General features: G+C 46.0%; 1 protein-coding gene across 1 annotated transcript in view; it reads right to left on the bottom strand.

The window, feature by feature from the left end:
* Positions 1-1,510: 1,510 nt before the first annotated feature.
* LOC125551648 (transcription initiation factor TFIID subunit 4b-like) overlaps positions 1,511-14,124 on the bottom strand; it is a 41,516-nt gene continuing 28,902 nt past the window's right edge. Inside the window, exon 14 of the mRNA XM_048714919.1 lies at positions 1,511-1,886. Coding sequence (XP_048570876.1) covers positions 1,735-1,886 — 152 coding nt within the window. The 3' untranslated portion in view covers positions 1,511-1,734. The remainder of the gene's footprint in view (positions 1,887-14,124) is intronic.

Raw genomic sequence — 14,124 nt, 5'->3', positions numbered from 1 at the left:
GAGGACACTACGCCGTCGACAGACAGAGTCACTCACCCCTAAGCTTGCATGACCAGGACCAACAGGTTGCCCGGAGGGGGCGACAAGCACGACTACTGCACCGAGCAGCCGCACCACCAAGCATCGCCAACGTCGCGCGCCGGCGCCAACTTCAACTGCAAGTGGCCGAGCACGGACACCACTGGCGATATCCGGCAGCCACCTCCCGTGCCGAAGCCTCGACCACCACTCCGCCGCTCCAAGGTGGTGTCTTCAAGAAGAAAAACGACGCCGGAGCACCGTCACCACCCAATCCAAAGATTTGGGGCTTTCACCCGGGACGAGGAAGGGAGGGCGAGGGGGTATTGCGAAGCCGCCTTCAAGAAGGGAAACGACGCCGGAGCGCCGCCGGCATTGTGGCCGCAGCGAACAGCCAAGGGGTTTCCCCCAATCCAACCCCCCGAGAGGAAGCACCATCGCCAGATCTGCACCAAGGGCAAACAGGGAAGCCCCAGGAGCCAGCCACACTCGCCGCCGATCCGCCGCCCACGCGGCCAGGAGCCGCGCTCCCCGCATCTGCATCAGCCACCCACCGAAGGGGGCCGACGCGCTCCACCAATGGCCGCCGCCAGGCACCGGCCCCGCCACCGCCGCCGCGCCGTCACGCCCTCAGCCAGCGCCACGCCGCCGCCCGCTAACCCCGACCCGCGTCGGCCCTAGCAAGCAGGGGAAGGAAGGCCCCACGGCCGCCGAGGCTGACCGGGCTTCGCCCGTCAGCGCGAGCCAGCAGCGGCGAGGGAGGAGTCGAGGAGGAGGGGGGCCTGCGGCCGGCGGGGCTCAGCCTCCTGCCGGCTGCTATTGGTGCTTCTTGATCAGTTCACTTCCTGTCTGGTTGTAAGCTGCTCCAACACCATGTATCTTGCGCCGTTTTATTTTTTCTTAACTGCCCTTGTTAATTCAAAGTAAGACTAGGTTCGGGTCTACATACTACTAAACAGTGCTTCACAAACTACTCCCCGCGCGGTGGAGCACTAATTTGCTTTCACGGAATCACTAATGCACTTACGTGGAAGCACCAATTCACGCAGAAGCACACATGCGCTTCACGTGGAAGCACTACCGTTTTTCACGCCGTGCTTCATGCTCCTGACAGACCAAAAACCAAAGAAACAGCCCCGCAAAAAAAACATTTGTCAACAAGACTAATGATTCTGGTTAAGTAATGGAAGGTTTCGATTTGCCAAAAAAAAGAAACAGAAAAAAATAAAAAATAAACATAAACCCATAAAACCATAAAACCATGGGAAAAACCTTCAGGTGCAGAAAGCGCCCAACGTGGGACATGTCGCCAAGAAAGTACATGACGCAAATCTCAATGGATCTGGTCGGTTCAGATTCCAGGTGCAGGTAAGCTCGGCAGCCAAATTGAGTTTCCGCCAAGAAAACCACTTGCTATACCACGAGCAATCATGGGGAATTCCAAGCATGGTAGTTCCGAAGTTACCACACAATGAAGAGTATGACAAGATTATACAGACCTGAAGAAATAAGCGCAAGCACGCCTGCATACTGATCCTGTGAAAATTTTGTTGCTGAGCTATTGTTTCTAAATTGCCTGCAAAATTGATTATTGCTTGACAAATGGAACTCCCATATCAGCCATTCTACTCCCAGAGAAGATGCATCCCCAGTTGGCTAAGAGAACACATGAACATGCAACAATAACAAAACTGAACAATGCAATTTGGGCAACTACTATTTCGAAGCTGGTTCTGTCGGCTGGCTCCCGTGTAACCGGAATAGCAAAGACGATTTTGACATCTGATGCTCTCTCTCAAGTGCCGCAACCACATCCTTCACCATGATGCTACGCGCCACTTTCATGTGTGCTGACCTTCTAACGCCACCTAATGAAAAAACACAACATACTCAGGGTTAAACAAGTGTACATGGCAGATACTCTCAGTTAGGCCTAGTCATGGAATATTTATTTCCTTTATTCAACTCCCAGAGGGTTGCTTCCCTTTGAAAGAGATTGGCATTGCTCTTCTATTTCTTTTACAGAGAAAATCACCACAAACGATCAACTAATCAATCCCAGAAGAAACAGATAAAACTCTTCCTAATTTAACAAGAATGAATTTTCTAATGAGAACAGCTAGGATAAAATAGGCATCGTTTTTATTTACAAGAAACAGACAACCAACGAGTTGAATATATACTCAAACGTAGGTTGTAGCAGTCTAAACCCACATCCCAACTGAACTAAAAGTACGATTCCTCAACAAAACCATACCCTTCACAATTAGGAGTACTACTCATACATTCTTTGGTTTATGGTCCTGGTCCTTGCATTGCAGCTCATCATTGGTTTGTGCTTTGGTGGCAGCTCGTGGTATTAGGTGCCTCCTCGTATGCCCACGCCATACTCATGGGAAAATGCAGGTCCTGCGGATACCACAATTCAACATCGATGTGATCTACCAATCCTGCCATGAACAGCTGTGCTTGTTGCAACAATGTGAGCTTCCCTGCACGACAAAGCAGTGCCAAGATTTTTTTTTTTGGTGACTGTCCACGTCATGCTTAGAGTAATGAGCTCTCCCAGGTGGTTGCTGCACATTGGAGAGGCGAAAACAAGATGCAGGCACTCCTTGCAATACGGCCATGTCAGCACACCTCTTATCACGTTCCAGCCAGTAGTAGGTCGACAGTAGTCTGTTGCAGTTTGGGCCCCAGCTGACCGATCCTTCCACTCCCCTCCACTCGTTCCATGGCAAACGAACCTGCTGCCTCGGCCCAACATGCCATAGAGAAAGGAATTCTGGCCAATAAGTATAGTCCACAGCATCTCGAAGTTAGTTGCTTAGGAGTTGTCCCTCTGCCTCGCCCTGGTTTTGCCTGCCATCGTGTCGACCAATGAATGTGCTTCTATCAAATGGGGATCAATCCAGGACAACTTCATGTTGGTTCAAATGATGACCAAATCAATTCATGCTGCGAATCAACCAGTGGTGCTCCTAGAGTTGAAAGTTGGAAGTTGCCCATGCTTTTGTCTCGGTTTCCTTTTTTTCTTTTTCTTTTTTTTTTGCTTCAGCTATGTGTTGTGCTTTGCAGTGCGCTGGTGCAATATGATATGGACTCTTGTCTCCACGGCAAGCACTTGGGTGTTGGTGAATACCGTGCTGGGCGAACCCATCTCTCATCGCCACATGCTGCGGCAGGGCAGGGATACCCCTTGTCCCCCATGTTGTCCGTCACGGCCATGGAGGTGCCCCCCCCCTCCCGCCTTTCTATGTGGACGATGCCATTGTCTTCCTCAAGCCTGACAGTCCAGTAGTGCGAGAGCACCCCCATGGACACCACCCAGACGCACATGTGCCATTGAAACCAAGGTGAACTCGCTCCTCTTGAACTTCCTATGCATTGATATGAGACATGGCTACTACCTCAAACGGGGACCCTACGCATACCCAGGTACCAAGAATCGACCATGGAGAAGTGAGGAAAGAAGGCCAAGTCCTGGAGGAGGAGAAGCAAGAAGAACATGCCTGGAGCCCAGACTTCCGACCCCTAGAGGACGTGTCATGCCTGAAGAACATGCTAGCCGAAACCACGCCTGCGACAGCCGTCAGATGTCCGGCTAACAACCCGGACAGTCCGGCCTGAGCCTGGACGTCCAGACACCAACATGGACATCCGGCTTGCGTGCAGTTTGGCCAAAAGCCATGTATCCCTACCTCCCACCTACTCTATTTCGTCCCTAGACTATATAAACCAGCGCCCTCTCACTTTCTAGGGTTAGTAAAGCATATTAGAACTACTTGAGAGCTTTGCTCATCTACCCCTTCTCTTTGGAGATCAAGGCCTCCATTAGGAGAAGAATCTCAAGGGATAACCAAGACCTCCAAATCCATAGGATTGGGGAAGATCTATCTCTCAAGACCTCATTTCTCCTTAGAGATTTGGGAAAAACTTTACCTAGCTACTTGTTCATTTTGTTGATTGTGGATCTAGTAGTGTCTCTTTGCTTGGATGCTTGGATAGCACATGTGTGATGTGAATCTAATTCATATAGTGATTTCCTCTCGTGTTTCATGAGTTATTTGAGTTCTTCCTCTTGCTCTTCTCCAAATTGTGAAGAATGGGCACAAATTGGGACTTGGTCCTGCATCGTTTGGTATCATGAGCTTTGGTTGGACAATTTGGAGCCTCTCCCCTCACCCTTCTAGCCTAATTTTGTTTTGTTCTTACCGAATTTGAGAATCCCCACAAAAAAAGCCTCTTCAATTTCTTGCAATTTATCGGTTCTTGTGAGATTTTGTTGGTTTTGGTCCATGGATTTGATGTGCTACTAGTAGTTCTAGCCTCCCTTCGCATTGCCTTAGCCAATTTCCCTGATGTCCCCCCAAAAAATTCCGTTCATCCTCCCCAATTCAAGATCCAATTCCGCCTGAAGAACACCCGAGTTGACCTGCCCGGTCATCTAGCCACCAACCCAGACATCCGACCAAAGCCCGGAATCTGGCTAGCTACTCGGACGTCCAACCTCCCTTTGAAAACTGTTGAATTTTTCCTGGTTTTGACTTGTGCGATTTGAGTTGTTCTTTCGTTTCGTTTCTCGTTACCAAGGTGATTTGGCTGCTCTAGGGACTATTTCACCATCTAAATCAACCATCATCTCCGCCGGCAACAATTGCGTAAATGACAACCACTACCCCCTTTGACAACACAACTGAAAGCAAGGTTGGTTCCCCTCCGACCTCGGGAAAGGTATCCATTCCGTCAACCATTATCTTCCCCTGCCATTGACTTGATAGCCCCACCAAATCTTTGTGACTACCTCATTACCTATCGAGACTAGCTATTTGTGCAAAACTTGTCTTGCGTATTTTGTCAAGGCTCAGGGAAATTGGTAAAAGAAGATATATGTCATGCCCAATATGTGATTCCATCCGAGAGGAACTCGAAGGTCCCACCAAGGATAGAATCGCATATTGGGCGTGACAAGTTCTTATCAGAGCCTCGACCGACCATAGGAGCCCCCTTGATTGATCATAGTTTGGCCGTTGTCAAGTCTAGACGAAAAACTATTTTCAAAGTCTAGTTATACCGAAGAGTAGGGATTCTTTTTACTTCTTATCCCCTTCGTCGCTCTGGTGAGGATTTGTGACATAGGTGTTTTAATTTTAGTCCTCTTCCCCTTCAAAATTTTCTTTAGGATCACGCAGGTATTTTCGCGATCGTTGCGTTGTCAATCCTTCTCAACCGGTGCACTTCTCTTCAAGTTATTCCATCCTCTTCATCTTTTGCAAGATCAATTCTCAGCTTTCTCTCCGACATCTTTTCCCCGTCCCATGTTGTTTTTCTTTTCCCCCCCCCCCCCCCCCTTTTTTTCACAGAGTCTGAAGTCTCGTATGGAGCATCCATTTTATTCGTGATAAGCCTCTTCATTCTTTTCTCAATTGTATCAACCGATGAATTCTCGTCTAGTTCATCATTGTTTGCCTTGCTTTCTTTTCCAGTGGATTCAATTCAAGGTTCGATGTTGATCATATCCCTTTCACTTGTTAAACGCTTTATCATGTTGGAAGTTTTTATCCAAGGCTCTCTTATTATTCACCTCCCTCTATTTCTTCTCCGGGGTGCTTAAGATATCTCAGAAGATTCGTGTTTCCATCCTTAAGCCATTTAAATCTTCCCGGTGCATAATCTCTTTCGAAGCATTCGTTCCAACGGTATTTCTTTTGAGTGGGCCCAAACCCACAGGTTTTTTCCCAGGATCTTACTTGACTTCTAATTCTCCTGGTGTTATTCTCAAATTCTTTTCAGTCAGATGCCTTCTCCAAGATCGCTTTCAAATTATTTTCATCTTTGGCTCAACCTTTATATTCTTCATTCTTCCGGAGTATATCAAAATTCTTCAAGGTGTTTCTCATCGTCATTCTAAGCTTTGAAGACCGAAGAAAATTTTCTCCTAAATCTTGGTATGTTCTCCTGAAAAATCATAGTTCAAGCTTGATGCTATCCCCTCCAATTGTTCCGTGCAGAATTCTTTTCATATCCATCCGAAGCATTTCAGGAGTGCTTTCGTTTTGACTCTAGAGGCCATCATTTCATTCTTCATTCATCTCTAAATTCTTCCAGTGCATTATTCTGATGCATTAGTCAGCTCGTGATCTCTTCGTTATCTTGTATTTAAATTCCCTCAAGTATTTTCATTCGTTTTCTAATTCTTACCGGTGATTCGTTCTCGTTTCTTCAATCGTTTTCAAATCTTACGATGGTTCGTCCAAGATTCCTCTTCCTTTGTTATCCTATCAATTCATTTCGTTCTTCCCAAAATCCTACCGGTGGCTCGTTGAAGACTCTCCCAAGTTGCGCTATATCTCTCTTAATCCATTCTACGAGAATAAGTGGTATGCCAAAATCCACTATTAGTCATCAATTTAAGTTGATGAAGGATAAGCATGACATAATTCTTATTCTTGTTTCATGGAGGTGATCCAATTCCTTATTCCGGACTTTGTTCATGATATCAATTTCTCGGTTCTAAGTTGTTCGTCTTTTCTTTTCCAGAGTTCCAACTTTTCTCGGTTATCACGTCACGAAGCCCAATATAATCATCGCAAGGTTTCATCTTGTTTTTTTCAACCTTCACTTCCTTCCTACCATTTCTTTTCTAACCGGAGATCTTCATGGAGGTCCTACATGGTGGTTCATCAAAGATTTATTTCATTCTTGAAGTGTTGTTGGAGGAGCTCAAGTATTCTTCTTCTTGCATTTCTAAGTGCAATTAATTCTCCATTGTCTTTGGAGGTGTTGTTTTGCATCTTTTACATCCTCTCAAGCAATCAAATTGTTTTTGTTAGTGGCCGGTTGTCACCTCATAATTTTGAGGTGTCTTCCATAAGCCCAGAACAAGCTTATTCTTTTCATTGTTGATTTTCCAACGAGTCCGTTCAAGCCTTCTTTGTAAGGATGCTTTCAAATCCACTTGTGGTAGAAGATGTTGGTTCTTCTCCGTTCATTCATTCCAGAGGCATCGTGTTGTTACACTTTTCCATGTTCTTTCCATCTCATCAAGTTTTGCTTCTCTTTTCAACCGGAGTGATGTTTGAATTTGTTTTCTCTCGTTCCTTGTTTATCTCGTTTCAACTGGAGTGATTGCATGTTCTTTCTTGTCCATTTGTAACCCCTTTCATATGCCTTCGCAACCGTCAAGGTTCTCATGGTGTTCCTTGTTCCTCTTTACTACCGGAGTGCTCTCAACTTCGTTCATCTCCGTTTTATTCTTTCTTTCAAGTTGTTCAACCTCTCAAAGTTCGTGGTTTCACTCGTTTGTCGAAGAAGCAACTTCGTTTACCTTTGCATCATCCTCTTTCTCTTCCATTTCATTCCTAAGATCTCGGGACGAGATCTTCTGTTAGTGGGGGAGTGTTGTGACGCCCCGAGACCGATGCTCCAGTTGCCTTCCATTTATTTTCGTTGTCGCCGTGTGTTTCAATTGTTTGTTGCATTCATCATCGCATCATTCGCATTGCATCGACACTTCGTGTCGTCATTCTTTTAAAAACTTGCATCTGCTCATAGTTCCCGGCTCTCCCCGTTCTCTCCATTGACCATTCTGAGACCAACCACACTCGCACGCGCCCGCGGCACATCTGGAATATTATTTTATAAGTGGGATAAAAATGTTCTCGGAATGGGGTGAAAGTTGGCGTGCGATCTTGTTATATTGTAGGTAGACCGCCTGCCAAATTTCATCGCATTCGAAGTATGTTTGATACCCCAACGGATAACTATAGCAGCACTATAGCTGGATAAAACGTCGAACGATTTTGGTGTTCCGAAATCCGTGCCAAGCTATCCTTCTTCATATCTCAGCACAAACCCTCTCTTTACCACAGTCACAACCCACCTAAGCTCATCTTACCCCTTCCACCGGAACCGTCCGATCGTCATCGAAGGGTCCAAAAACCCCCTCTAACCCCAAAACCTAGCCTTCCCTGCTATAAAAGGAAGGCCTACTCCTTCCCTAAATGGAACCCTACTCATCTGCCTCGAAATCTATGCCCCTCCAACCACTAGCCGCCACCCACAGCCTCTCTCCCTCCACCACGCCAAGCAAATCGAGGCCGCCTGAGCCCATCCGGGCCCGGGTCACCACCGCTGCTCCCCGCGCATGGCGCTTGAGCTCCTCCGCCACCTCGCCGCGCGGCCACGCGCCTCGCCCGCCCCCACAGCTCCCTGTCACCGCGACCTCGCCACCGCTCGCCTGACCCCGCCACCACTGCCTCAACTCCGCCAGCGCCTGCCTCCGCCGCGCTGCTCCCCGCCGCCCAGACATTAAGCCTCTGCCTGCGCCCGAGCTCGCATCACCGCCTCACCTCGGCGCCACCGCCGGCTAGATCCGGGGCCAGGAGGCCGGATACGCCTCCCCAGCCTCCCTGCGCACCGCCTCGTCGCCGAGATCACGCGGCCGTCGGTGCCCCTGCATCGGTCACCTACTGCCCCTGGACCCGCCTGCCACCGCCGAGGACCGCCCAGTCTGCCCCGAGCCGGCCTGTCCACGCTGACCCGCCCGGCTCACTCCGGTCCGCCCCGAGCCACGTATAACTGCCCCATTTTTTCTCTGTTCCACCCCGAGCTGGCCCACGGGCCGCAAGGTGAGCACCTCGCCTAAATCACGCCTAGTGCGCGATTTAGCTATCCCGCGCTCGCAGTAGAAACGCCCAAGTCCCTGGGTTTTTTTTCAACATCATATATGCATTTTGTGATGACCATAACGTTGTGCGTGTTTGTCCGATTGAAATGATTTATATATGCAAGTTGTTCTACTCTTCATGCTCTACATGTTAAGGTTCATGTTCATGTCATAATATTCGCTGCAAAACTGCATCCTGATGTTAACTGCTGAAAACTGTTAAAACATTCAAACTTGCCATGATGGTTGCCACTAATCCCTTGCTCATATGCATGTGATTCCTTCATGTGATTTGGTCTATGTTATGTGTACTTTGATGCCATGCCCTTGGTTGCCGTGTAGGGTTGCTGTAGCATGTCTCTTTCTTGCTCTAAAGTTGCCATCATGATAAAACTATCAATCTGTTGACAGAATGTTCCATTTCGTAAAAATCATAGTAATTAATCTATGCATCATATGAATCTGTGCCTATGGAGTAATTTGTAGAATGCCATGTCTACTACATGCCCATGTCTTTTTCATATATTAAAATTGCTATGCTTGCTGTTATGTGCTTCCCAAGACAGCATCATAATGTTACTGTTTTGCATTCCCAGTTTTTCACCAAGTCCCAATATGTAACAGAACATTGCATTTTGCATGGAGCATTGTAAATTAACCATGATGCTTATGAACCTGAATCTTAAAGATGAATTCAAGTATCTTATCTCTACTTTAAGTGCATATCAAGTTTGTGGCCATCTTTTCCTGTAGCATCATATTCTGTTGCTTGCAATATGCCTGGTTGCTGTTTTGGCAGATTGTTGTTATAACTTGCCTTGTGTATATGTGTTGAACCGTTGCTCCGTTTTGATCATGTCCTATATGGAACTTGCTTAGAATCGCATGTAGTTTCATCATGTCATGTTGCAATCTTGATTTGAGTGTTTGTGGTTGATGTTTGCATGCATTTTTTTGCATCAATGCCATGTTAACTTGTTTAGCTCATATCTTCTACTCCGTAGCTCCGAATTAAATGATCCACATATGTAACTTGACTAGAAAAACGTGTGTATCATCATGGTGCACTTTAACTTGTTGTTTAACAACTTTAACATTGTGTTTAATTCAGATCAGTAGCAAATTTAAAATTTGCATATGGGGATTTTCCGGAATTGTTATGTGTTGTTTCCGGACTCATTTAAACTTGATTTGATGTGGGGTTCTTTTATGCATCTGCCATGAGTAACAACATTTAACCTTGACATGCATCATACTTGGTTGTGCATCGTGCCATATTTATGCTTGTGTGTTTACCTTGTTGCTTGCTTCTTTCCGGTTGTGTTTCTTCTCGATAGTTCCCGGTTTCGTTACGATTGTGAGGATGCGTTCAACCATGTTGGCTCGTCTACTTCGTGGACTCAATCTTCTTCCGAGCGGCATTTCAGGCAAGATGACCATTACATTGGGTATCACTTTTATCTTTGCTTTGCTAGTTGTCTTGATGCTATCGCTATGTCGCGCTACCTAGCACTTCTTTGTCAAGCCTCCCAAATTGCCATGATAAGCCTCTAACCTTTCCTCCATCACAGCAAACCGTTGTTTGGCTATGTTACCGCTTTGCTCAGCCCCTCTTATAGTGTTGCTAGTTGCAGGTGCAGTGCAGGTTGTTCCATGTTGGGACATGGATATCATGGGACATCACAATATCTCTTATTTACTTAATGCATCTATATACTTGGTAAAGGGTGGAAGGCTCGGCCTTTTGCCTGGTGTTTTGTTCCACTCTTGCAGCCCTAGTTTCCGTCATACCAGTGTTATGTTCCTTGATGAGTCCTCCTAACACATGTGGGTATATGGGGACCCCCTGACCAATCGCTTAGGAAAGAACTCTTCCAGCAAGGCCCAACATTGGTTTTAAAATTTGCCAACATAATAATACTGAATTAATTAATTAACTCATAGGGCGTCATGAACTCGAGGATTCTTTGTTCCACATAATACAGGGGGGCAGTGCTGATGGTGCTTGTCCAAACTGAGCGATGTACGCCGCCCCCTGGGCAACCAGGATCTCAGCCAACCCAGCGTCTTGCCCGTCCAGTGTGCCCTGAGAACCCTGAGAACGAGATACGCGCGGCTCCTATCCGGATTTGTCGGTACACCGGGAGGTCTTGCTGGTTTAGTTTTACCTTTGACGAGAGGCATGTCCACCGCAATTCCTTATCATAAGCATCGTGTTCTCCATGGTGTGAGGATGTTCCATCGAATGCGCGTGGGAATTTATAATGGACCACTTGGAGCACCCCTGCAAGGTTAAATCTTTTCGAAAGCCGTGCCCACAGTTATGTGGCGACTTGGAAATTTATAATATCCGGTTGTAGAGAACTTGACACTAAACCCGAAATAAAATACACCAACCGCGTGTGTAACCGTGAACGTCTCTTTTCGAGGGAGTTCAGAAGAGAACACGGTGGGGTTATGATTGACTCGTAAGTAGTTCAGAATCACTTATTGATCATTACTAGTTTGCGACCGTTATGCATAGTTACTCTTCTTACTCTTGTACTCGTAAGTTAGCCACCATACAATGCTTAGTGCTTGCTGCAACCTCACCACTTAATCATTCCATACCCTTTAAGCTTTGCTAGTCTTGATATCCATGATAATGAGATTGCCGAGTCCTCGTGGCTCACAGATTACTACAACAACAGTTGCAGGTACAGGTAATGCGATGATCTAACGTGAGAGTGATGCTTGCTTGTTTTGGAGTTCTTCTTCTGCTTCTTCTTCGTCGATCTTGGGATAGGTCTTGGTCGGCAACCTGGGCTAGCAGGGTGTCATTCGTGTCTTTTTCGTTTGTTTTCATCTGTAGTCGGATGTTGCTCTTTTGTATGGTGTTTGCTATGATGTATCCATGTGGCAAGTGTATGTCTTGTATGTATCCCCATTTGTGTTGTACATGGTACGATGTAATGATATCCACCTTGCAAAGCGTCTTCGATGTGCGCATTTATCCTTGGTGGGACCTTCGAGTTCCTCTTGCATATTTCGTCAAGGCTCAGGGAAATTGGTAAAAGAAGATATAGCAAAAAAAGAGTGAAAGAAAAAGATACAAGCTTATAATCAAAGAGTTGAGCATCATACATATTTGTGACAAGCATACTTGGGATAGGAAAAAGATACGCTTGATCTTGTAGTTTGGTGCACAAGTGCGAATCTAGCCCACGAGAGCAATCAAACTAGCGCCTCTCCAAGTGTTGCACAACACGAGCTTAGTCATTGCTAGGCAAAACTTGAATGCTCATTCCTTGTTTGCACAAGACCTTGCTCTATCTATCCTCTTTGATCTACTTGTATCATATTTGCAATCTTGCTCAACATTTTCAACATCTTGATTCACATGATATTGTGTCACCATTGCACCTTCGGAGTCTCATTGGTGCAGTGCACCCAATGGTCATCCCCATGGATTCTACACCAACACGCACCAAGTGGACCGATGACAAGAGCCCGTGCACGTGCCATTGAAGATAAGGTTAAGTCACTCCTTGAACTACCATTTCCTACATGTGAGGCATGGCTACTACCTAAACGGAAGTCCTATGCCTATTCAGGTACCAAGGAAACAATCATGAAGAAGCTCAGAGCAAAGGCCAAGCTAGCACAGAATCAGAGCGGAAGAAGTACCAAGTGGAGCTGCTGAGAAACTACAGTGACCGGACATCCGATGAATCCACCAGACATCCGTACCACACAAAGAGGGTCGGCGAGGAGCATCCAAGGTCAGGACATGCTCCAGCGACCGAACATCCTGTGCATAACGGAAATCCGGCGAAGGAGCTACGGAAGCTGGGCCAACCTGACTGGACATCCGGTGCTACCTCGAGTGACCGGACATCAGGTAGCTGCCTACATGCAAAACGAGCCAAGTGGCCTTGTATCTCTCTCTCCCACCTACCCTATCTCACCTAGCACTATATATATTTATATCCTAACTCCTAGTTAGGGTTAGCAAAGCATATTAGACTAAATCAAGAGAGCTTTGCTCATTTACCCCCTCCCCATTGGAGAACAAGGCCTTCTTTGGAGAAGAATCCCAAATGATTATAAAGACCTCCCATCCTCTTGTGGATTGGAGAAGACTACCCCCATCAAGACCTCATCTCTTCTTGGATTTGGAATGAATTTACCATTGCTACTCTTTTCACTTTGTTGTTCATGTACCTTTGTGGATCGCTTGTGTGTTTGCCTTGATAGTGGATGTGTAATTGGATCTTGATTGAGTGATTCCCCCTTGTGTTCTTGAGTGTCCTCTTGATCCACTCTAACAGACATCCGGTCCACTACCGGGCATCCAGCACTTCAACAAAAAATCCACCAAATCTTCCACAATTCCGTTTCCATTTCGTTTGTGGTTCTTTGAGCTTGCGGTTTTCGTTTCCTAAGGTGTTTCAGCTACATAAGGATGGCTACATTATCACCATCACCACCATTCTTCACCGCCAATGAATTCTTCAACGACAACGACCAATACACCCTTTGACACCTCAACCGGAAGCAAGGCCGGTTACCTCTCCGACCACGACGAAGGTATCCATTCCGTCACCACTTATCTTCCCTTGCCGTTGCATTGATAGCCCCGAGCCTTTTGCGTACCATACCCACTGAGACTAGGGATTTGAGTATTGTCAGGCCACATTACTTGTGCACTAAAGTGATACGCCATCTTCCATATCTTGGTATCTTCTTGTGTGTCATAAGTTACTCCCGTGCATATCTTACATACTTATCTTGCATATTGGCTCAAGCATCAAGCATAGTGGTAAAGGAAGCATATAAAAAAACAAACTTCTAAGCAAAAGAGAAAGACACCGAGAGCTTATAAGCAATAATAGCTTTTAGCATCTCACATACATTACCTTGTGTTATTATCTTGGTATTATACATACTTACAATGACATATTTGGGATAGAAAGACGACAAGTTTGCTCCTATATGTTCATGCACAAGTGCGTATCTAGCCCATTAGACCAATCGAGCTAGCGTCTCTCTTGCATTTGTGCAACACGAGCTTGGCCATGGAAAATCATTTTTGCTCATTCCTTGGTTGCACAAACCCATCTATCTATCCATGTGTGTGTTCTGTGTTCAACACCTACTATTGATCTATTTGCATCACATTTGAAATTTGTGAATCTTCTTCAACATTTTCAATATCTTGCTAACTATTGCATGATTTTGTGCCACTTATCCTCACCAAGCCACTAAGCTTTATTGGGTATGAGTATTAAGATATGGTACCAATTTCACTATCTTCACATTTCACATTGAGCGATATGAGATACATTCTCAACTTTGGGAAGAGATAACTTTGGTATTGTCTTCTCATTTTCTTACACTTGCTCAAGTCTTGTGATGGATAGGCAAGGTACTTCATCTCCGGTCTTTGATGACCAAGA

Source organism: Triticum urartu, chromosome 4, assembly GCF_003073215.2.
Source record: "Triticum urartu cultivar G1812 chromosome 4, Tu2.1, whole genome shotgun sequence".
Taxonomy (NCBI): Eukaryota; Viridiplantae; Streptophyta; class Magnoliopsida; order Poales; family Poaceae; genus Triticum; species Triticum urartu.
Note: the sequence above shows the minus strand (reverse complement) of the source record. Positions and strands in the feature narration are given on the sequence as shown.